We start from the raw sequence: 24,178 nt of genomic DNA, 5'->3' as shown, positions 1-24,178 counted from the left end.
CACAGAGCCTGATGTGCAGCTCAAATTCACGAACCATGAGATCATGACCTGAGCTGAAGTTGGACACTCAACCGACTGAGCCACCCAGGCACCCCTGTTCTGAGGGCTTGGTTTTTTTAATGTTTGTTTATTTTGAGAGAAAGAAAGTGGGGGAGGGGCAGAGAGAGGAGAAAGAAAGAGAATCCTAAGCAGGCTACCCACTGTCAGTGCAGAGCCCAACATGGGGCTCAAACCCACAAACTGTGAGACTATGACCTAAGCCAAAGCCAAGAGTCAGTCACATAACCAACTGAGCCACCCAGGTGCCCCTCTACGGGGTTTTTTAAATGACTGCTCAAAGCTAACTTTTCCTCCTCTTTTCCTAAAATCCACTCCAGAGTATAGTTCTGTTTCAAAGTCAGAGTCCAAGAATCTGTTTCAAACTTTGGGTGGGTGTGTTGGGGGCCATCCCCTGAGGCAGAGCCTCCAGCCTGGAGTTAAGGCCTCCATGATCTGGCTCCTCCGATCAAAACAATTTATTCCTTCTGCTAAATCTCATTACAGAACCTCTCTATTCTGCTTTTTCATTTGGCAGATCTCATAGAATATGTACAGTAATTCATGGTTCTCAAACATTGGTAGGCATTAGAATCATTGTTTTTTCTTTTTTTTTAATGTTTTTATTTCTGAGAGAGAGAGAGACAGACAGACAGCCAGCATGAACAGAGGAGGGTCAGAGAGAGAGGGAGACACAGAATCTGAAGCAGGCTCCAGGCTCTGAACTAGCTGTCAGCACAGAGCCCAATGTGGGGCCCAAACCCACAAACCGTGAGATCATGACCTGAGCCAAAGTCGGACGCCCAACCGACTGAGCCACCCAGGTGCCCCCATTGTTTTTTCTTTTGTAAATGCTAATACAAGCTCCATCTCAGACTTTCTAAATCCTAATCTCTGGGAATGGAGCCTGGGAGCCTGTATTAACAAGCTCCCCAAATAATGGTGATGTGGGCCAGAGTTTGAGAACCACTATCATAAGATGTATTCTATGTATCTCTTTACAGATGTGCACAAAGAGAGCACCATTGTTAAAAATCTGGTTAACCCAGGGGGGCGCCTATGTGGCTCAGTTGGTTAAGTGTCCAATTCTTGATTTCAGCTCAGATCATGATTTCACAGTTTGTGAGTTCAAACCCCTCATCAAGCTCTGTGCTGACTGCATGAAGCCTGCTTAGGATTCTCGGTCTCCCTCTCTCTCTGCTCTCTGCTTTCCCCCCCAATAAATAAACATTAAAATTAATATTAGTAAAAATAAATTAAAACCCTGGTTAGCCCAAATCACATTCAAGCTCTTCCTGTTGGTGTTTATTTAGTAACTCTGTTTAAAGTTTCTTGACTGTCGAAAACAAGAGAACACTTAAAATCAGAAGAAAAATACCACCTTTTATGATGGCAAAAGACTGGCTTTCCCACTATCATGTTATGAAAGCCCTTTGAGGAGCTCAAGCAGGCTTTTCTGTATACTCTTGCCCAGAAAATAAATGGGAGCATTTGGACATAACTTGAAATAAAATCAAATGTATATTCGGACCTCCCCCGAAAAATATTATAAATAATGTTACTTGATATATCTAAAACTTCCCTGTCCAACATCATAGCTATTAGCCCCACATGGCTATTTTAATTTAAATGTGAAATTCATTACAATTGAATAAAATTAAAAACTCAGTTTCTTAGCCTCACTAGCCACATTTCAGGTGCTCAGTAGGCACGCGCATTGGACAACAAACATACAGAATATTCCATCGTGGAAGTCCTGTTGGACAGTGCTGATGTGAGGACGTAAGTGTCTTGCTCTTCTCACTATGAACTACCGCCCCAACATCAGCACCCTTATTTCCCATCTCAGCCAGGGCCCACATTCCTGACGACCTGAGGGATGGTTCTGCTGCTCAGTTCTGACTTGAAAGCGTAGGTAGTCTTTGCCCATGTCCAGTTCTCTAGACAAAGTTCTAGAGAAACAGGAAATGATTTAGCATAGACGTAAAGATCCAGTGCGGGCTGGAAAATTTAAGGTCCATCTCAGGATAGACTCAAACTCACAGTATGGTCCCATGTGCTGAGTAAGCACCGATGTAGCATTTGGAAGCCAGCATTAGATCCAGCCTAACACATGAAGGGAGAGGGCAGTTCCCCCTGTATCAGAGTCACCACCTCCCCAAGGTCGCTCAGAAGATGTACATGGTGACCTAGAGACGATGGAGGGAGTGAGATGGGAAGGCATTTTTCAGCAAATGGCCTTGGTCACTAACCTAATGTGGCTAAATATGCCTATCCTGGACCTACCAGATGTGTTGCTATAAAATGCTATCAGCATTTGTTAGCTTAAATCAAACCCTGTACCTTCCTGAAAACTGCCATTTTGTGAATACATGAGCTGAATGTAGGCCTCAGCCAGAAAGTAGAATTGTGACATTTACATGTATTTTTGTGGGTTTTTTGTGGACTGACTGGCAGCTGTTGATAACTGGAATAAGCTAAGGATATTCTGGTTTAAATTAATACACACTCTCGTTAACAGCAGAAGTGTAAATAGGGTCCTGATTCATGAACTTGCTGTTATTGCTTCTGAATTATGGATAAGAGAGCCTTATCTGGATCTCCAGCCTTAACAACACAATTGCAAGGGAGTAATAGTATTTCTGTTGACTGCAGTGTGCGCTGGTATATCAGGCCTGAGCACCAATGGACAGTTAAAAGCAACAGAAGTGTAAGTTGAGGTCCCTGCCATCCTCACAGGGAGACATGGCAGATCATCATGGTGTGGGAAGTGGTACCACCTGGGAGCTTAGCAGCAGCCAAAGCCACCGAGTCAGTGCATCAGCAGAGACCCTGAGTGAAGGGGGGTTCTAAGGAGGTGCTCTCAGATGCCCATACCTGGTTCATCTTTCAGGATAAAACAGAAGTGTGAGGTTTTTCTGTAAAGAGGGAGAATTCTTTTTAAGTGGAGGTGGAGTGGGGGTAGAGATGTGGCACCTGGGCGGCCCAGTCAGTTGAGCATCCGCCTCTTGATTTTGGCTCAGGTCATGATCCCAGGTCATGGGTTTGGTTGGAGCCCATGTGAGGTCCCATGCTGAGTGTGGAGCCTGCTTAAGATTCTCTCTCCCTCCCTCTGCCCCTCTCCTCCACTCGCATGCACGCTCTCTAAGAAAAATTTTTTAATTTAATTTAAAAAATAAAATTAGTAACACTGATCTCAGAAGACAAGGCAGGATCACTCTACTGTTGCATTGTGTGTATTTGTGGGTATCTATTCAGCTGTGTTAATGACCTCCTTTTCTACATGGCTTTGCAGCTGTTGAAATCCCTGCCCGTGGGTGTCAGTCAGATCTACGGCTGTGATAACCCATGGTCGGGGGGCATTTTCCTGGGTGCCATTCTGCTGTCCTCCCCGCTCATGTGCCTGCACGCTGCCATCGGGTCGCTGCTGGGGATAGCGGCAGGTAAGCCTATGACACAACCAGATATCAAGCACCTCCTCCCCTGCATGCACCTCCTCAGGCCTCTTGCATGCTCCAGACCTTTCTCAAGGGCTCTGCNGACCTTCTTCCAGAGCATGTGTGCTGCCTTTTGTCCACTGCTGTGACCCTGTCTGTCTTACTTAACAGGACTCAGTCTTTCAGCACCGTTTGAGAACATCTACCTTGGACTCTGGGGTTTCAACAGCTCTCTGTCCTGCATTGCAATTGGAGGAATGTTCATGGCACTCACCTGGCAAACCCACCTTCTGGCTCTTGCCTGCGGTGAGTATACTCTGCATCGGAGGGAGGGTTGCTCATTGCTGTGGGATCAGCCCAAACAGTAAAAAAGAACTATATGAGAAACTGGGGTGCAGGTTCCAGTTTAGGCCCCTGGCTCTCTACGTGTGTGAGCAGGACACGTGGCTTCCTCTCTCCAGGAGGATTAAGCCCTCCTGGGCCCTCCTCATTGGTTATTGTGAGGACAGGGGAGCCTTTAGAGCCATGTTAACCATTTTGCCTTATGTATATGTTGGGGGATAGAAACTTAACTCGTCCTATATCCTTCATACCAGTCATTTGACCCATGAAACGATAATAAAATGAGTCAAGCTAAACACAGAGCCATATCTCCTGGTGAGTCAGGCGGGACTACATTTGGCCCTTTGAGAATCACACGAATCCAGCTGTTCCCACATTTCAGGGAGCGTCAGAATCACCTGGAGGGCTTGTTAAAACACAGATGGCTTCCCCCTTCCCTAGTCCCTGACTCCTTGTTAGAGGTGGGGGAGGAGCTGGTGTCTCTAACGAGGGCCATGTGGCACTGATGCTGGTGCTCCGGGGACTGTATTTCAGACCGACTGTGTTCATCCGTTGTGACCCCCGTATTCCAGCCAGACTCCTCCTGTCAGAGCTAGATGGGGTTCTGGAGATCCCCCACTCCTCCTTCTCATTTTACTATTAGGGCTCTGAAGCCAGAGAGGTGAAGCGATGCTCTGAAGGGCGTCTAGTCAATTAGGGTAAATTCAAGCCCGGAATCCACATTTGGTAACAACCTCTGGAATTACACTCCCTACACTTCTCTGCTCCTGGTGGCAGCATTCAGGCCTGTAGGTAAAAACACACCCAGGTGATTTAGATCTGAAAAGTTAATGGCTTTCTCAGGCCTTTGTAAAGTAGAGGCACATTCACCCAGAGCCTCTGGCGTCCCTAATGCAGTACAAAGTAAACGTGTTTAAGATAATGTGTTAGAGTGTAGGGATACTGGGGATATCTTTGGGTGACGCCGGGGAGGGGTGGAGTGTGCAGAAATTATTTCTATGTGTCTAGAGTCAGTTTATCGCCAGATTAATCAATCCGAGGTATCTACAGCCCTGTTACAATGGTGGACTGCGTACACACACAATGCTCTGAGCAGTATCTCGGACGGGACGGGTTTGACAGCTGCTGTTTGAGGAAATACAGGATTGCATGTGAGACTCATCTCCTCCCCATAAAGGAGCATCTTTAAATTGTCCTTTTACAGATGATAAAACCAGATTCCGAAGTTCAGGGATTTGTTGTACAATAAAATGGCAGAGCTGGGGTTTGAAGCTTGTCTTTCCGAGACATGCCTTTCCCACTAGCAGGAGATGGTTCAGATGTTGCAAGAAGTAGGCACACTCTTGAACAAAAATACCAGGATAAAAAGACCAAAGATTGATAAAAGGATGGAAGTGTGTGGTAAAGAAATGAGCGACGGAGTCCCTCCCCCATTTCCTGCCACACCCCCACGGTGGCTGTGTGATTACTCACTGCTTTCAAGCAGTAGATGGTGGGTGGGTGACCTAACAGTGAGTGGTGGGGCCCAGGTGGCTGTGCGGCCAGGTTATGGAGGTCGTTCTGCAGCCTGCCTTGGTGAAATCGGAGGGCTTCCCTGAGCCATCTTGAGCCCCCTCTTCAACTGATGATTAGCTACTTGAGATCTTTGTTTTGTTTTACTTGAAGGTCACACATATACTCCAACTACCTACTTTAAGATTCGTGCTCACTCAGAGTAAATAAAAACACAGCATGTTCATTGGCCTGTATGCCAACTTTAATGGTATTTGGGAAAATGTTATGGGGAGAAATCGCACATTTGTGTTCTGTTTCTACTGATTTCTGAGTTACTGTCTTTTTTATACCAATTTTTTCTGTGAATTCTAACCAATATGAAAATCCTGTGATTGTACTGAAACCACGCTATCTCAAGAAGCAGTCATACTTTTCATTTTAGTTCAACCACACTCAGATAAAGAAACAGGAAAGTTTATTTGCCATAGAAAGCCTTTTCCTTAAGGTTCAGCAATAACAGGAACAAAATAGGAACCACAGAAAAGCTACCTTTATTGAGTACTTTTAAAAAATTTTTTTATTTTTGAGAGAGAGAGAGCGCAAGCAGGGGAGGGGCAGAGAGAGGGAGACATAGAATCTGAAGCAGGCTCCAGGCTCTGAGCTGTCACAAGAGCCTGATGCAGAGCTCAAATCCATGGACTGTGAGATCATGACCTGAGCCAACACAGGTGCCCCTATTGAGTACTTCGTCCTGCGTGCTAACCACGAGTACTACCTGCTTTCATGTTCACACCAACCCTATTCCCTCTATTGTGCAGGTGAGGAAGTGAATGCTTAGAATGGAGGCCACCAAGCTCCTAAGTGGTAGAGCTGCCAACTCTAAGCTCATACTTATAACAAGGGTACTCAGCTGGCTGGGAAAACATGGATGTTTATACCAGAAGGCAGTCTTTCCTGTAATGCAAAGTGCAACTACTAAATATTGTTCCCCTTTGTTTGTAGCCCTATTCACTGCCTACCTTGGAGTCAGCCTGTCGCACATGATGGCTGTGGTGAGTCCGTTTTAATCTTGCATTATCGTCAGCATAGTTGATCAGTTTTTGTTGATATGGAAACCCTCCTGAGGGCCCCCTGGGGGGTGTCCCATGCAGGATCCATGGCTGGGATCGCCACTACTTTCTCATCTCCTGGACCTGCCTGTCCCCACTCACCTCGTACCATCACCGTGACTTATAGTCCAAACTGCAGTCACTGGGTTTGCTAAAAATATTAGATTGCTAATCTAAAGAAGTGAAACTTAGGTTGTATAACGTATTTATCAACTTCATAGTCTAACTCTGAGCATCAGGGAATTGACCTTAGAATATCTTCTACTTGAACAGAAAGCCAAGACCATGTCCTGGTTGAGAAATCAGGAAAGAGAGAAAAAGGATAATTGGCTAACAACCCAGATAGTTTTGTTTTTGCTTTCAGTCACACCATTAGTTTTTCATACCCTTTTATAAAATTTTATTTTAGAGAGAGTGCACTTGAGAGGAGAGCAGGGGAGGGGCAGAGAGAGAGGGAGAGGGAATCTCACCTCGGGGCTCAATCCCATGACCCTGAAATCATGACCTGAGCTGAAATCAAGACTTGGATGCTTAACTGATCCACCCCAGCACCCAACACCTTGTCCTTTTTTAAATCTCCATCAGTCATCAGTAAGACTTATTCAGACCCACATCCTAGCTGAAGTATTTAATTTCTTTTTTTGATATTTATTTTTGAGAGAGGGAGAGAGTATGAGTGGGGGAGGGGCAGAGAAAGAGGGAAACATGGAATCCAATGAGCTGTCAGCATGGAGCCTGACACAGGGCCCAAACTCATGAGCTCATGACCTGAGCCGGTCACTTAACCAACTGAGCCACCTAGGTGCCCCTCCCCCCCCATCCCCCCCGAGCTGAACTATCTAATAGCCAAAATCATCTCCCATTTAGTGCCTCCTGCCACTCTTTCTTATTCCTTTTGGGCACTGTCCTGCCCTTGACCTTCTCTTTCAGAACTGCATGAGTTGCCAAGAACAGCCCAGAGGAAGGACCTCCCCTCAAGGAGCTTAGAATCCATTTGGGAACGGGAACAAAAGGAAAGAAAGGCAGTAGAGTCCAACACTAGTGTGGGTGGAAATCAGGAAGAGAGATGGCACCACAGGCTGAACTCATCAAAGAGGGCCCTGTGGGTGTGATGAGGGTCAGGAGCCACTGGTGGCTTGCTAAGTGACATCTCTGGGTGCCCTGTGGCATAGGAAGCCTGACTGTAAAAGAGGAAGGGAAAGATGGACAAAGTGGACATGCAACTGACCACCTAAGATGCAGATGGTGGCATTTCACCTGCTAAATGTCCCGGGATCTTGGATTCCATCTCAGGCATGAGCGGAGCCTGGGTCAGTGCTCCGGGGATGCATCCCCCTGGGCAGAATGAGAATAGGATGAAGGGTGGTGCTTTGTGACAGAATCTCAGAGGAGCATGTGGCTTGTCTCTTCCTCTTCAGGCGGGATTGCCAGCTTGTACCTGGCCCTTCTGTTTGGCCACGCTACTGTTCCTCTTGGTGACCACGAAAAATGCCAACATCTACAGGATGCCCCTCAGTAAAGTCACCTATCCTGAAGAAAACCGCATCTTCTACCTACAAGCCAAGAAAAAAAGGATGGTTGAAAGCCCTTTGTGAGAGCATCCCCCACCCACAGCCATGGTCAGAAGGGGTAGCTGACTGACTGCCCCAGGTGACTCCCAGGGTCTCGGCAACCTGCTGTTTTTCACTGGTAATGACTTTCGTACTAACCCATTGGCGATCTACTCTTAGGCTCATTTTGTAGCTTTCTTTTAGACTCCAGGAACATCCCCAAATGTGTGAGAGACGCGTCCAGATGGTGTGCCCTGGTGAGGCATTGGTGCTAAGACCAATATAGTCATAAGGTCAGATGCTCCAACAGAATGAAGACGTGAGCCCGGAGCTAATGATTGACATTTATCAATATTCTTGGTGTTTGGTTAAGCTACGTGATGTTAACAGTATTAAAAATTAAGCTCTATAACTAAGCCTTCAGTGAATGCAATTCATGGTCACAACATCAAAGTCGACCCAGAATTCTCAGATAAGAATCGATACAAGTTACCCGTGACATCGGTGCTGCTCACAGCTCATGCCCCAGCCCCTCAGCAGAATGGCCTGTAGCCTGCCCTATGTGGGTGGCATTCTCTTACGAAAGATGGTTGGTTCTTCCAGGATGACACAGCTGTAGGAGAGAGAAAGGGATTTTATCAGTCAAAACTATTCTCGAATGTTATTTTTCTTAGACATGGCAAAGGATTTTTTAGATAAACTTTATCATCTTTTTCTTATGTATTTGTTTTTTCTGGCTTAACTAGTTCCTAGATATTAAAGAAAAGTTACATTTTTTATGAAGTATTCGACATAGCTATTTTCACTTTAATCCGTGTGTTGATTTTGTAAATGCCAGAAACGTGAAGAACCAAGTTATCAGCATCCAAGGGTTCCAATCCACTTGGGATGTTTTATGTGTTTTAAAGCCTAAAAATTAAGGTCAGCTTGTTTCTGCTTGGAAGTGCTGAATTTTTTTAAAGGAAATTTTTTTTCATGAAAAAAGTCATTATTTTCTGCGCATTCACAATATTCTCAGAAACCTGAAAAGACATACAGGTAAAGTGTTCTCCTGTTTTTCTTTGTTTTAATTTTAAAGTTATCAGTCCTGTAAACATCCAATAACTGAACATACTGAGGATGCCATGGAAAGTACCACTCCCTACCTTCTGATGAATCTGTACCGATTCCATGTTTTGGAGGATTCGAAAAGAGAAACCATGGAATCCTAAGGGTATTTCCCCCTTTGGGTTTGCAGGGTTCAGTGCAAAATGTGCAGGTTGCTGCAGGAAAAAAGAAAAGAAGGGAAGTCAACCTACAAATACTTCAGGGAGAAGTCCCCTTCTTCCTTTTCTCAGGAAAACATTGTTCCAATTTAACAATCCTGTGACCAAAGCCTTTTGAAACCCTGAAGATGCAACTGTCGTAGAGTCAAGTGGAAAAACTAAATTTTCACCATGTGAACGGAAATCTCCCTTGTTAGAGAATTTGTGAAAAAAGACTTGGTGGGGGAGGGGAAGAGGAGGACACAAAAAAGAAAGCAGAACCAAAGAGAACCAGGAGAGAAGAGCCTAGGCTGTGGTTGAGTGATCCAGAGCCTCTGACATGCCTCCAGGCCCATCTTCACAAGGACCTCTGGAGTGCTACCCATATACCTTCTGGTGTACTCACACAGGCATGTAAACAGGAACATTCTAAAGCCTTGTACATTGCCTAATTTAAATGGTATTAATTTTTTCAAGCTATTTTTATTACTAAGTGTTATCCTGAAATGAAGTATTTTATTAGTTTCCTTAGGGATCACTTGTATTCTTTTCCTATTGTTTAAAAATTTCTAAGTAAGAATATGAATAAAATTATACTCACAGCTCAGTTTTGTGCAAACTTTGTTTAAAAGTCATATATACATTTTATAGCTATTGTGTGTGTATGTTTAACAGAAGACCATGAGAGAGGGGAAGGGGGAGAAAAGGTGGAGGGAGGCAAACTATAAAAGGCTCTTAAATACTGAGAACAAACTGAGGGTGGGTAGGGGTGAGGGGAAGGGAGGTGATGGGCATGGAGGAGGGCACTTGTTGGGATGAGCACTGGGTGTTGTATGGAAACCAATTTGATCATCATATTTAGTATATGTGTTGCCAAAGAGAGCACTGACAATAATATTTAAAAAACAATCACATGCATAAGTGTTTATTGCTTATATCTGCTTATGTTTTGATGTGCTAGTCTCCTGATTCTTTCTTCTTCTTGGTAATAGCACCAGATGCGTAGCTGAGCAAACCCCATTCAACTCAGACATATGGACCCATCCCTGTGGGTCGCCTTTCAACTACACATTGTTCCCCCAACTCAGGGGTGAGACTGGATTCCTAAGGACAGTCATGGATGTTCAGGACATGCCCCTAAGACTTTGAGATGAAAGCCCACCAGGCAGCTCCAGGCATCCTGTCCAGGCGCTGGGTACCCCACCAGGACTGAGCCTGAGCACCCATCAGGGGGCAGCATTCTGTGAGGAGCCTTCTCAGAACAATGCCCCTGAAGGTTAAGCGGTGCTTGTCTCTGAATCCTTCCGTCAGAGACCTGTCTCCCACCTCCCTTCATCCACATAAGTTAGCGTGTTTGAAAGAAAACATAAGAATGGAAATTCACTCCAACTTTCAAAGGCAGCCCAAACAAGAAATAAAAGAAGGCCACAGCAGATTAGCCCCATTGTAATGCCTTCTATCAAAACAAAACCTCTTCTACCTATTGTTTGAAGAAAATAAATTTGCAAGAGTGATCTGGTCATTAAATGCCCCCTTTGGTCTTTGGTAGAAAACAGAGAGAAGGTTTTAAGGCTTTTCAACTAAAGACTCCAAATGCCATACAGTTACCTATAACATGTGATTAGCATGGAATATATTGAGATAGGAGGTTAAGTTTGAGATCAGGAATTTCCAAGGGGGTCTCTTACAGACAACCTTGCAGGATTATTTTTGAGGTTGTTAAATATAGCAAAATGTTTTATGCATATGCATGTTTTCAGCCTTCCTTTTATCTAACAACCTCCTTCTAAGGAGTACTTTTTTTTTTTCAGTTTTATATTGAGAGGCAGAGAGAGAATGCACATGGGAAACAGTGGGAATCCAAAACAGGCTCCACACTGCATAGAAATCTCCTAATCATCCCTAAAATCTCCTTCTTAAAAATGCTTTGACACACCTCCCCCCAACATTAGAAGGCTTCTAATTTCAAGGCTACAAAGTGTCATTTGCTAAAACAATCAGCAATATAGATCCTGAAAGAATTTCAACAAATATAGTAAATAACAGACTTTTAAAGAAGTAAATTTAAGTCCTATAATAGTCTATTTTCACAGGTCTTAAAATAGAACTATAAAACACATGTAGTAGATCAAAGCAGACATATGTGATATCGTCTAAATGACTGCTCCCAGGTCTGACCTTAACCTTACTAAGTGTTAACCAGATAGGTGTTAACACAGCTAAAGCAACCTTACATCTGATGGGGACCAGGTCAACCACTGACACTTAGGAGCTGAAGGCAGACACAGGCAGGGGGTCTTCAGCACTGGAAGGGGTGGCCTAGGAACAGGTGTCTAGGGAGACCCCTGTGGTAGAAATAGGCATACTGGGGAATCATGGCTTAGCGAATGTAATCATTTAGACTAGACAGCTAATGCCCCTTGTGTGAGCCCATACTCACAAGCTACTTTGCTTCCTGTATAGATTTGCATTCTAGGGGAAACAATGCCCTTGTCCATACTCGTGAATTTCTGACCCTTCATAGTTACATTTCTCATTTTAATTAATAATTTAATTTTGATAATAGGGTTTTTTAAGTTGTTTTTTGTTGTCTGGTTGGTTGGGTTGTGGGTTTTTGCTCATACATGTCACCAAAAGCCAAATCATCCCATGGTGTTCCAACAAACTTAAATTTCTGAGGCTACAAAGGTGGGGTGAGGGGTAGTAAGGAAAGGCTTTCCTGAGGATGTGAGCGTTAGGCCAAGACCTAGAATTGACCAGAAATGGGCAGGTGGAGGAAGGTGGAAGATGGAGGGATCAGATGGAAGCTCATGGATAAAGGCCTTGAGACAGTGAGATTGGTGCTTTCAAGGAGAGAAGAGGCACCTGGGTGGCTTCATCACTTAAGCATCCAACTTAGTTTTGGCTCAGGTCATGATCTCATAGTTTCGTGAGCTTGAGCCCCACATCTGGCTCTGCACTAGCAGCATGGAAACTGCTTGGGATTCTCTCTCTCCTTCTGTCTCCCCTTGCCCTGCTCATGCTGTCTCTGTCTCTAAGTAAGTAAGTAAGTAAGTAAGTAAATAAATAAATAAATAAATAAATAAATAAGAGAAGACTTACATGGCTGGACTACAGTGAGTGAAAGGGCTTAGAGTGGACTTGGGAAACCAAGTAGGCCACTACAGTGGTGTGGGAGAGAGGTGGTTTGGCTTAGACTCTGGTGGTAGCAGGGGGTGGAGAGAAGTTTATAGGGTTGAGAGATAAGAAGTGGAATCATGGTGATGGATTCATGTGGAAAGTGAGGGAGAGGGAGGTGTCAAAGAAGGCTTCCAGAAGTCTCACTTGCATAGGAAAGTAGATGGCAGTGCCACAGGATGAGATGGCAGCACACAAGAATCACTTCTTCTCTCATGTTATGTATCTTCCTGTTCAATCCCATCTTTCTAGAGCTTCAGTCCAGACACCGTGTTCAACTGTCTATGGGAACTGTCTCAAAAGTATCCATTTCAACACATTCAGGGCAAAACTCATCTTCTTCAATGACTGCTCTCCACCCTGTGCTGACTTATGGGGAAAGGCAGCACCCTCTTGCCAAACATACTATCCAGAAGCAGTGATCATCCTTAGCTTCATTCCCTCACCTCTAGGCAATAGCCAAATTCTAGGGATTTTACCTTCTTGATAGCCCCCATTGTCTCATTCATTGGCAAATATTTGTTGAATGACTATTACATAATGGAACTGGGCTTCCATAGTGAACCAGACAGTCACAGCTTCTGCCCTCACAAGAACTTTATGAGGTGAAGTGACAAGTAAATGAGGAAAGAGAGGAGCATGGTGATGAGGACGACTAAGAGGCAGCTGGGCAACAAAATTGAAGGGAGAGTATTTCAGTGACTTCTTCCTTCTAAGAAACAGAAGACAAGACTATATCATTAAATGCCAGGCATCCATACCACTTAGCAAACTTTTGGCAGCAAGTAATAGAATGCCTGTCTAAAAGTACTTTAAACAACAGTAGTTTCGTTCCTAAAAGTAGAAAGTTCTGTTCAAAGTTTGGTGCAGCTGCTCAATGATGTCATCAAGATGCAGTCTCTTTCTATCTTCCTCCTCATTCTCAGTATCCTCAGAAGACTTCATTTTCATCCCCAGGCTTGTTGCCTTATGGTCGCAAAACAGCTGCCTTGTTACAAACATCACAACCACATCAGGAAGTAGAAGGCAACCAGAGTTGCAAGAGTTGCATTCTTTCATGTCTCTGTCTCTTTATCAGGGTGGAAAATCTTACCCAGAAGCTCTCCCAAAATACTTTCACTTGTGTCTTTTTGGCATAAAAGGGTCATATTGTCATTCCTGGCTGCAAAGGAGTCTGGGAAAGCATGCACCTGGCATGGTCAGTCCCTACTGTAGCAGGTGAGCTCTGCTATATTGCAGGGAGAGCAGGAGGAATGACTACTGGGTGAGCAGACAAACATGTCTGCCACGGCTGTACATAGTATACAGTACCGTACAGTATACAGTACCTTTGTGCCCACACCACACTGAAGAGAGCTATGTGGTGACAGACAAGACTATTGTGGGATTTACAAAGGGGGTTGGGACAGAGACCTAAACCAAGACCTTTTACACAGAGACACTTTGTGGAATACCTGCTGGAATGTCCCCAGAGTATTTCAGGATACCCCAGCTTCTGACTAACAAGAATCTTGCAGCCTCTGACTAACAAGATTCTAAGCAAAAGGTGAGGCAGATAGTGATAACGATCAGAGCAAGGAAAGTTTAGGGTCAATTCATGTTTTAATTAGCCCTCTCGATCTAACAGTTGAAGTCTCTAAATCATTCCATATCAAAAGGCCTCACTGGAAATAGTTGAGTTTCAACTCAGTTCCAGCTCAATGAAGCATTGAAAACAAGTGTCTGACATTTTCTGCTTTATGGCTCCAAATAAACAATGAGAAAGCCAGTTTCCTGTTTGGGTTGGGTCCATTGGATCCTAGCCTTTAGAAGCTTTGAATTATATCACAGTCAGTGACATGCAAGGACTTGAAGGGGAAGAAACGAAGCACAGGGGAAAGTTGGCACAGTGTCAGGAAATCTGGCTAGAGTTAAGTCTCTCCAACCACGAGAAACAATGGCAACTCAGGCATGAGTCAGTGACCCCAGAGCAAGCACATCTTGGGGCAACAAGAGCACATACAGGCAGGTCATAGGCATGGCTAATCCAACAAGGAGGCCTTTCTACGTTCTGAGACCCCATGTTGGCCTCACAACCAGAGGGTATTGGTGGGAGTGAGTAGCCACACGCAGCACTTGAAATGAGGCCAGCCCAAACTGAGGTGTGTTCAAAAGTACATATTGGATTTCAAACATAGAAGATCAAAAAAAAGTAAAATATCTCAATCATTTTGTATATTTATTAAATATTGAGATGACAATACTTTGTATACATTGGGTTAAATAAAAGGTATTATTAATTTCACCTTTAAAAAATTTGTAATGTGGTTACAAGAAAATTTTAAATCATGTAGATGACTTGGATTTGTGGCTCATATTATCCGTCTATGGGACAGTGCTCGGTTAGACAAGCCCCACTCCTGGGCTCTTAACGGGCTACAAGGTCTCCATGGCAACTCAGATGGCACAGAGCTGTTGGAACTCAAACTTCTAGAGAACCATTATTCCCTGAATGAATGGGTAAGAAGCCTTTCCTTTATTACATGTGGAGAGAGAGTTTGCGAATTCTGGGGTGTCAATTTCAGGTAAAATTTTACATCTTTGCAGGAAGACTTTCTGCACATTGAGGATGTTATTTTTTTAAATGTTTATTTTTGAGAGAGAGAGAGAGAGAGGTAGAGGGAAGGAGAGAGGGAGGGAGGGAGAGGGGAAGAGAGAGAGAGAAAGAGAGAGAGAGAGAGAGAGAGAGAGAGCGAGCAGGGGAGGGGCTCAGAGAAAGGGAGAAAGAATTCCAAGTAGGCTCCACGCTGCCAGCACAGAGCCCAACACAGGGCTCAAACTCACAAACCGGGAGATCATGACCTGAACCAAAACCAAGAGCCAGATGCTCAGTTGATTGAGCCACCCAGGGGCCCCAAGGATATAATTAAAAAAAAAAAAAATCCTAGCATGGCTCCAGAGGGAGAAGACTGACTTTCTTGTGTGTGGAATAAAGTTATCCTGAAGGCAGAACCTGAAAAGCAGCCTCAGAAACACTCAGAGCTGGGGCAGCACCACTGGGATAAGCAGGCTGCCCCCCAGTGTGTCCATGTGAAGAACACACGAGTCACAAGCAGTGAAACAAAGTGAAACATCTGGTTATGAAGCAATAGGGAACAGTGGGGACTGTGGATAATTGAAGATTGCATGCCCCATACCACCCCCACCAAAGCATTCCCATTTCAGATATTTTTTAAGTAGGCTTCACACCCAGGGCAGAGCCCAACCCAGGCTTGAACTCAGGACCCTGAGATCAAGACCTGAACTAAGATCAAGAGTCAGATGTTTAACTGACTGAGTCACCCAGGAGCCCCTCAGATATTTTTAAACACTGTGCTATCCAAACAAAGTCAGTTTGAGAGTTAGATTTCTTCCAATGGCTCCATTCTGCAAGTTCGATTCCCAAGCACTCTTATAAATGTTCCGCGATGTTTGTCAACCAAGTGCATTTATCAAAATTATAAAGATCCTTGAAAAAACAAAATTGTCCCATCCCATCCTGAATCTTTAAAGGCTCTCCAGATGATTCTAATGTGCTCACCTACATAAAAGCAACTGCAAGTTCAGAAATCCCAGAGACCAACAGAAGCTGGATGCCTTCCTGGAGGAGGTGTGACTCTGTGTTGTTCTGACACATTTTCTCCCTGGGTCATCGGGACTCAGCTTTGGAAGCTCTTTTGAGTTCCTCCTGGGTCTCCTGACTACCACCCTTTCTAGAACCACTGCTAGCATCCAAAGAAATGATGCTCGCAGTAAGGAGCCATGTCTTGGTGGGCCCTGAAATTCACAGGCCAGTGTACAAAGAAGGTGGTCAGTGCCAGAAGGAAGTGCCTGTGGCAGAGAATCTATTAACTTTAAATGACCAAAGGTTACCTATGTTGAGTCAGTCCTTTGCAGCCACCATCTCCCACCTTACTCCCACCTGTCTCACTGCCAAGGCCACAGTGCAGAGTTCATCTTAGCCACCCTCATGGCCTGCCATGTGATTAGTTCTTTTCACCCATAGGGAAGACTTAGAAATGACTAGTCAGATTTTTCATAGACACAAACAAGCCAAAAGAAGGATAACATTGTTAGTCCCCAGGCCCTGCCCCACATCCCTCCACTCATTGTGTGAGGACAGCTTTGCTTCTCTTTCTTTCTTCTGGGGGCCTCCTACAATGTCCACGCGTGCACCGCTTGTCCTGCCTCAGACCTTCACATTCCTCATGGAAAGTGTCCTGTCACCCGCAGCCCTGCCCCTCACTGCCTGTCACAGCCCCAGGCATGGGGAGCCCCCTTCCTCAGCATCCTGGATCTGATTGGTCAGTACCCTTGCCAGAGCAGCTAAAGTTTCTGAATGTCACCCCCGTGTATATTTGGCCAAATGATCCGTGCAGACAGACTTTGTGTGCTTAATACCCCTTGTAATTTAATGTAAAGCAGTATTTCTTTCCAGGCTACAAGGTGGGATCTACCGACGCAGGACTCAGTGTTAGGTACATGAAGGGAATGCATGCACTTGGCATCAGAATCGGCGCAGTCACACCTGGACCAGATCAGGGCAACACCTGCGTGATCTCAGAGGTACCACGGCCCTAGGATGGCTTGCCAGCAGGCGCCCATGCAATCTAAAATTTCTCCCTCCAATTCTCAGTAAACGAGCATTATGTTGTGACAGCTGCAAGTCATTAAGATCTCAGACATTAAAAACCTAGTGTAGTTCATTTATCGGGATTCTTCCCACCTAATAGTCAGCAAGAACAAATCGGATAGGAAAGGGATTCTAGAAAGACTAATTTTGGTGGACGAATCCAAGGAAGGCAGTCACCTGGCTCTAGGGGAGCTGTCACGCAAAGGAAAGGAAAGGGAGGTGGGGAGGGCAGGGAGAGGAAGAGGAGTATACAAGAGGAAGCCGAGGACAACGCGTGATTAAAACACATTCCGTGCTAAGCACATGGAAGTGAACAGAGAAGGCAGCCGGCAAGGACCAAGGAGCCGGGTCAGGTGCGTGCCTGTGCCGCCGGGCAGGCTGTGCGCTTCCCTCCTCCATGTTATTTAGAATAGGGTTACTTCCTTTTCCCAGAATCTTAAAATCCCAGTTTGCCTGCCCTGATGGCCATTTGTTGCTTTTATCTTCCCAGCATACTTCCTACCTTCTTTTGGTAACAGCACCTCCCTTCCCTTAAGAGATCTGCTCCTTCGCATTCACCAGGTTCTCTTGGGGCAGCCAACCTCAACAGCCTTCACGCAGGTACCTGGGTGTCAAGGGGCTCCGACTTGGCCAATCATAGGACTCCAATCCCCTGGTCAGAGGGATTGGCCCAAAGGACAACCACCTGACCCAAACTGGGCCAATCAGATTCCACCCTGTAGGAATTTGACATCTGAGCGGACATCCAGGGTAGAAGGAAATTGGAGCTGGGTCTGACCCAGCTGTGGAGAAAGGCCAAGCAATCTCCATGCCGTCTTAGCTTCTTCCCCGAGCACTGGAGCACTCGCCCCCTCACCCCACCAAAGGCCAGGTCACTATTAACTTTCATATAGTTAACTAGCCCCATGTCTTTCCAATAAACTGGTACTTAGATGAGTTAGAATCAGTTTCAGTTGTTGTTACCAACAACCTGGGGCACCTATGTGGCTCAGCTGGTTGAGCCTCTGACTTCAGCTGAAGTCATGATCTCACGGTTGATGGGTTCAAGCCCCACATTGGGCTCTGTGCTGACAGCTCAGAGCCTGGAGCCTGCTTCAGATTCTGTGTCTCCCTCTCTCTCTCTGTCCCTCTCCTGCTTATGCTCTGTTTCTTTCTCTCTCTCAAAAATAAAAACGTAAAAAAAACAACAACAAAAAAACACACACACACACCCCTGATAATGGAATATTCAAGTGACACACGTAGCTGATGGAAAGGGCTGAGCCAAGACAGCATGGGGAGCCAAGGGAGGACACCCCTGTCCTCCCCCCATCCCAGGTTGGGAATCTGATAGTCCTTGCTACATGGGGTTAAACTACTAACTGATATTATGACCCAAACTCTACATCCCCACGACTAACGCTTTGGGAAAGATATGGCAGAAAACACCAGGCTGTGGGAGGGCTTTGGCTATGTTCCTGGCTCGTGTTAACGCAGGATGCACGAGCATGTTGACTCCTCCTGCCTTCAGCAAATGCAGCACATGCCTGGTGGTTGAATAATGTTGCGCTCAGCCTGTGCAAGTTATTCAGCTACCGCCTTGCAGTTTCTCCTTGGCCGGTCAGCTTCTGCTTATGGGGGGACCAGAGGGAGACTCGGAGGCAGGATGCAGGGAGAGAGGTTCCGACACTTTCGGCAGCAGTTGCCAATTTCTTGTCACTGTCTCATAACCTGACTCACCACACCCCCTCAGAAGTCTTAGGTGTAGGACCAGCCCGGAGGTCCTGTTCTCAGCTGAGTTCTGTCCCTACACTAAAATTAGTGTCCTGACTAGAAAGCAGCAACCTGGGAGAATGGGGGGGAGGAGAGGAGGGAGTCTTATCCCCAGGCCCTTTCCAAACACATTCTATTATAAATTCACTCCTTTCCAAAAGAGATTAGCAATTCCTGGCCACGATTAAGTGTCACTTACTGGGGAGCAGCCTGGAGACAGAAGAAGGACATGCTTTCAAGCTGGGCAGTGAGGGCCCTGTCCTGACCCTCCATGCTTTAAAATGTCCTAATCTGACTTCCTTCTGGCCATGCCCTTCCCTACAGGATGAAAAGCCCATGGGACACCAGGAGCCTGGGACCCCCTTCTAGACATTGCTTCAAGCACCCACGATCATAGAATATCTTGCCCAAATGGCCAGAGCCTGCTTCCTAGGTCCATGAGGGCCCCCTCCCTGAGTCACTTTTCCAAGAGGACCCTGTGCTTTCATGTCACACACCTCTGGGCCCACAGCGCTACTAAGAGACAGCTGATAGAATGGAGGTGACCGGAGCTCAGCCATGTCCCCTGAGTTGTCCATGTGCAGGCAGGAGACCCTGTTGTACAGGACAGGACTGAGGTGGGGTCAACCAAAGCCCTCTTTTTGTGCTCTTGCTCNCTTGGATCCCAGCCAGGACACTGGGGGTGGGGGTGGGCTAAGTGGCAGAACTGCAAGGCTGGGTCCAGATTCAAAGATCATGACTCAACAGTCAATAAAGCTCCCCCAGATGTGATCAAGGAGAGTTTTCTTAAACTTTATTGACAGAGATACTCTAGGCTGGATACTCAGGAGCTCACAGTTCTATCAACCCCAAGGTAAACCCAGGCCCCAAAGCCCATGCCAGGAGGGAGTGGGCCTCAAGGCCCAGCCCCAGCAACAAAATCTGGTCCAGTGCACCTCCGGTGTGGCAAAGGTGAACCCCAGATGGAGGCTCCGGCAAGCAGAGCACGGGAAAGCCAGTGGCCAACGGAGTACTCACCCGTTGGCTCAGCTGGGGTAGTGAGTCAGCAAACATGTCTGCCTGCTTACTCATTGTTCCTGACCAACAGGACATGCATCCTCTGGGCCAGTGGCTGTCATCTCCTGTTCCCTTTCCCCCTTTTTAAATGGAAGCTTTTATTGTTATTCTGTCCCTCCCCCAAAAAGATTATCTATAGGGTGTGTTGAGGGTGGCACATTTATCTTTTCACGGGGTCATACAGAGCACATCCAGCCTTGAGGGGGAAGGGTATTCAATAGACTTCTGGTTGTCTCCCAGGGGGAGGTATGAGCAATGTGGTATTATCTTAAGGAGGAACATTTTTTAATGTTATATGGGAAGAAGAGGGTGTGTGCGCTGGGCAACAAAGTAACTGTTGTCTTTGTTCAGTCTGCACCCACCTCCCACCCCTGACACTTCCGGTCACAGACCTTGAAACTCTGACTGCCGAGGGAGGCCCATGAGCCAGGTTAGAACAATCACTGCACTTCACCACAGTGATTGATTCAGGAAGGTCATATGACAATGACAACAGCTGCCAATTTCAATTCTTCTGGCTGGAGCTGGTAGAAGTCCTTTCTTGGTGACACAAGAAAATGTGAGTCCAAGGGTAGAATATGAGTACAAGGCTGTCAGTAGCCATGTTCCCCTCTGTGCAGAAAGACCAGATGAATGGGGCGCCTGGGTGGCTTAGTTGGTTAAGCGTCCAACTTTCGCTTAGGTCATGATCTACCGGTTCATGGGTTCAAGCCCCGCGTCGGGCTCTGTGCTGACTGCCAGCTCACAGCCTGGAGCCTGTTTCAGAGTCTGTCACTCCCTCTCTCTCTGACCCTCCCCTGCTCACGCTGTTTCTCTCTCTCTCCTAGAAATAAATAAAACATTAAAAAAAAAGAAAAAGAAAGACCAGATGAAGTAGGAGAGAAAGAGGCAAAGAGGAGAGTGTGTGTGTGTTCTGGAAGGCCCAAGTGTCTGAGTCTGGTCCCTGAGGTGCCCATAAATTCCTTGATTCCTGTGTGTCTTCTTTATTTATTCTCTGAGCTTACTTTTTCTGCTTAAGCTAGTATAGAAAGTATAATTATCAGGGCAGGTGAGTGGCTCAGTTGGTTAAGTATCTGACTTTAGCTCAGTTCATAATCTCACAGTTGTTAAGTTCAAGCCCTGCATTGGGCTCTTTGCTGTCAGTGTGAAACCCACTTCAGATCCTCTGTCCCCCTCTCTCTCTGCCCCTCCCCAGTTTGCACGCTCTCTCTCAATTTCTCTCAAAAATAAACATTAAAAAAAAAAGAAAATGTAATTATCTTCTTCACCTAAAAGTCCCAACAACAAATCAACCATTTCTAAACATTTGAGCTAAACTCTCTCAAACCTTAGCCTTTTACAATAGTTTTTGGAGTAATCCAAGTAAGACGTTATGGACAGAATGGCACTAGAAGGGAGAGAAGTAAGAGATTTTAAAGCACCTTGGGAAATGGAATTAGAACTTCGTGCTTTACTTCATGTGGGGGATAAGACCAAGGGCATAGTCAAGGACAACCATCTTGGACAGTCGAGTGGTGGTGACAGTCACCTCTGTGAACTGAAACACAGAAGAAAAGCAAGTTGGAGCAGGGGAATCCGAGTAGAGGCTCCGGAGAGGCAGCTGACCACAGTGGTCTGGGGCTTAGAAAGTGCCTTGGGCTGCCGATGATAAGTCACACCATGAGTTAATGAAATGACTCAGGAGAGCATAAGGAGTGAGAAGATGAACACAGGACCCTAGAGAAAATCCACTGTCAAGCTGCAACAGAAGAAGAAGGGCATGAGAAAGGCTGTGAAGGAGTAGCCAGAGGGACAGGAAGAAAACCAGGACGGTGGGTGCCACAGAACCCAGAGGAAGGACAGATTTCTTTCTTGTTTTCTTTTTCTTTTTTTCCTTTAGAGAACAGGGGTGGGGAGGGGGGGGCAGAAGGACAGAGAGAGAATTTCAAGCAGGTTCTACTCTCAATGTGGAGCCTGATGCTGGGCTTGATCCCATGACCCTGGGATCATGACCTGAGCCAAAATTAAGTCTGATGCTCAACCGACTGAGCCACCCGGGTGCCCCATAAGGACAGATTTGGAAGGTAGCACTAGTGGTGGCTGCTCTTCCAAGAGATTGCCTGTGAGACCCGACAGTTGGGAGGTCCCTGATGACCTTGGGAGACAGAGCTTGGTGTGGTGGGAGCAAAATCCAAGGAATCTTGGATTTAGGAGAGAATGGGAGGTAGGAAGTTCAGACAGCAAGTTAGGAAAACTTTGCTAACCTTTAAAAGAGTTAAAAAGAAAAAAAGAACAGCCACCTGGGAGGGAGATGGGAGGGAGATTATTTTAAATATGGGAGCACTTGGGGTCATTTAAGTGACTTCAATTTTATTGCATACTCCGATGTGATCTCATTTGAACCGTATAATAACCTCATGAGGAAGTTTTCCCATTCTGCAGACATGGAAACTGGAACTTAGACCGCATGAATGTTGGAAGTCCCCGGGGAATGGGTAGTAAGGTTTGGAAGAGGAGACAGGGCCGTTCCTTCCCTCCCTTTATACCCACTGCCACCCCATCATACCAAGGTCTAAAAAAGGTTACACCTTGGCCAGGTCACACAGCCAGTAAGTGACAACATCTGGATTTGAACTTGCGTCTGCAGTAGTTGAGGTGTCTGTGCTCACCACTTTCAGGGAGCCCTCATCACAGGCTCCCGGGGCCTCTCCTGCACCGTCTCGAGCCCTGCATGGCCCCGTCACACACCAGAGCCTGCAACCCCACAGGAGTGTGAGGCAATGTGCCTGGGGGGAAGGGAGCCTGGAGAAGAACATACCAGGTCCTTCTCTTTTACTCAGTGATAAAGTAATTTAAAATACTTTTAATGATTTTAACATAAAAATAATACTATAGAGTAATATAAAAATACTTTTAATAATTTTAATACAAAAGATGATTCTTATATTAAAAAATAAACACAGAGACATTGTTAAGCAGAACACAAGAATCACATGAACTTCCAAGATGAAACGTGAGACGTCAATGAAATGTCTTGCTGGCGGCTGCCAGTTTGGACTCCAGCCAGCTCCTGTTTAGAATATTTCCAAAGAAAACTATGAAAAACAACTGGCAAACAGGACGAAGGGCTTAGGATGGAATTTCAGAATTTCTAGTCTGTCCCACTCACCTTCCAGGCTCAGCTAACCCGACTGCTACACAAGAAGCTCACTTGATCCCCCGTCTCCATCCCTTTCGCTTTCCCCCATCTGCCTTGTTTCCCCCACAGCCTGGAATGGCTCACGAAGCCCTCCAGGACCGCAGTATCTCCCCTCGGCTAAGCCCCTGGATTAAGCCAGCGGGTTCACAGCTGCGGTGCGTGGTTGTACTCTCCAGCTGTGGCATATGGAGGGTTTGCCTCACTAAGCATCTTTAGAGTATGGACCGCAGGTACCGCATCTCTGTGGCCCACACATGCAGCAAGATGTGGTTCCCAGAGAAGTGAAAACAACAGCCGCGCCAACATAGATTTAATGAAGACTCGCATACGTAATCCCATTTGAACCCCGTAATAGCCCCACGAGGAAGTTTTCCCATTCGACAGATGTCAAGACTGACGCTGCCAGGCTAAGTGCTTCTTGTGAGGTCAGGTAGGTAGGAAGTGACGGCACCAAGGTCAGGCCAGAGTCTGGGCTCTCAACTCCATGAGCCGTAGGTGCTCAAAAATATTTATTAGTATTTTCTTTTTCCCTTTCTTCCTCTTAAAATGTTAGCAGAGGACCATCAAGTGATCTTCATAGACTCTATTCAGAAGAATCACCTGGCAAAGCCTCTCTCTCATTTCTAATCCACAAAATCATTAGATAAGATAAAATGGATGTTGACTTAAGCCACCAAGTTTTGGAGAAATGGCAAGCCGGGACACCCTCACTGGTCTCCAACAGCCTCCTTCTCAGAGATGGCATTTCACTCTTTTTTGGTATTATTATCATGGCACATTAGGCAAGTTTGTATTCAATGCCCTCCCAACTCCCCACTGTGCCCTGTCCTGACATCCAGGGCTCCTCAAGGTCCTCTGCCACACCCAGGTGTTCCTGAAGATCCCCCCGAGGTCCTCCGCCCCCAAGATGCCCCAAACCTCAGAATGCTTCTGCTCCCAACCCTTTACTCCCTTCCCAGCCCTCCCGCCATCCTTTCCTCTAACATGTGTTCAGATGTGTTCCTGTTTTAAAGGAAGAATCTGGAAACCCCAAAGAAACTCCAAGATGATGACTTGAAAGAGATCAACTAAAACAGTACCTCTGGGGGAGGCTTGGGAGGAGAAAGCCTGAGCACTTAGCTGCCCTCCTGATATTTCTTCTCCATCTTACGC

The 24,178-nt window shown here is 45.9% G+C and overlaps 1 protein-coding gene and 1 long non-coding RNA gene across 3 annotated transcripts in view; one reads left to right on the top strand and one right to left on the bottom strand.

The window, feature by feature from the left end:
- Nucleotides 1-9,819, top strand: part of SLC14A1 (solute carrier family 14 member 1 (Kidd blood group)) — a 29,089-nt gene extending 19,270 nt beyond the window's left edge. For both annotated transcript variants that reach the window (XM_077777592.1, XM_077777590.1), the window contains 4 exons: nucleotides 3,332-3,479; nucleotides 3,645-3,779; nucleotides 6,312-6,361; nucleotides 7,837-9,819. In XM_077777592.1, the coding sequence (XP_077633718.1) occupies nucleotides 3,332-3,479; nucleotides 3,645-3,779; nucleotides 6,312-6,361; nucleotides 7,837-8,013 (510 nt within the window). In that variant the 3' untranslated portion in view covers nucleotides 8,014-9,819. The remainder of the gene's footprint in view (nucleotides 1-3,331; nucleotides 3,480-3,644; nucleotides 3,780-6,311; nucleotides 6,362-7,836) is intronic.
- The window catches only part of LOC144242612 (uncharacterized), a 33,285-nt gene continuing 16,930 nt past the window's right edge, over nucleotides 7,824-24,178 (bottom strand). The window contains exons 2-4 of the long non-coding RNA XR_013338395.1: nucleotides 9,114-9,230; nucleotides 8,462-8,581; nucleotides 7,824-7,971 (exon numbers count right to left, since the gene is read on the bottom strand). This is a non-coding gene — a long non-coding RNA (uncharacterized LOC144242612). The remainder of the gene's footprint in view (nucleotides 7,972-8,461; nucleotides 8,582-9,113; nucleotides 9,231-24,178) is intronic.

This window comes from Crocuta crocuta, unplaced genomic scaffold (genome assembly GCF_008692635.1).
Source record: "Crocuta crocuta isolate KB4526 unplaced genomic scaffold, BGI_CrCroc_1.0 scaffold36, whole genome shotgun sequence".
Lineage (NCBI taxonomy): Eukaryota > Metazoa > Chordata > Mammalia > Carnivora > Hyaenidae > Crocuta > Crocuta crocuta.
This window is presented reverse-complemented; position numbering and strand designations above follow the sequence as displayed.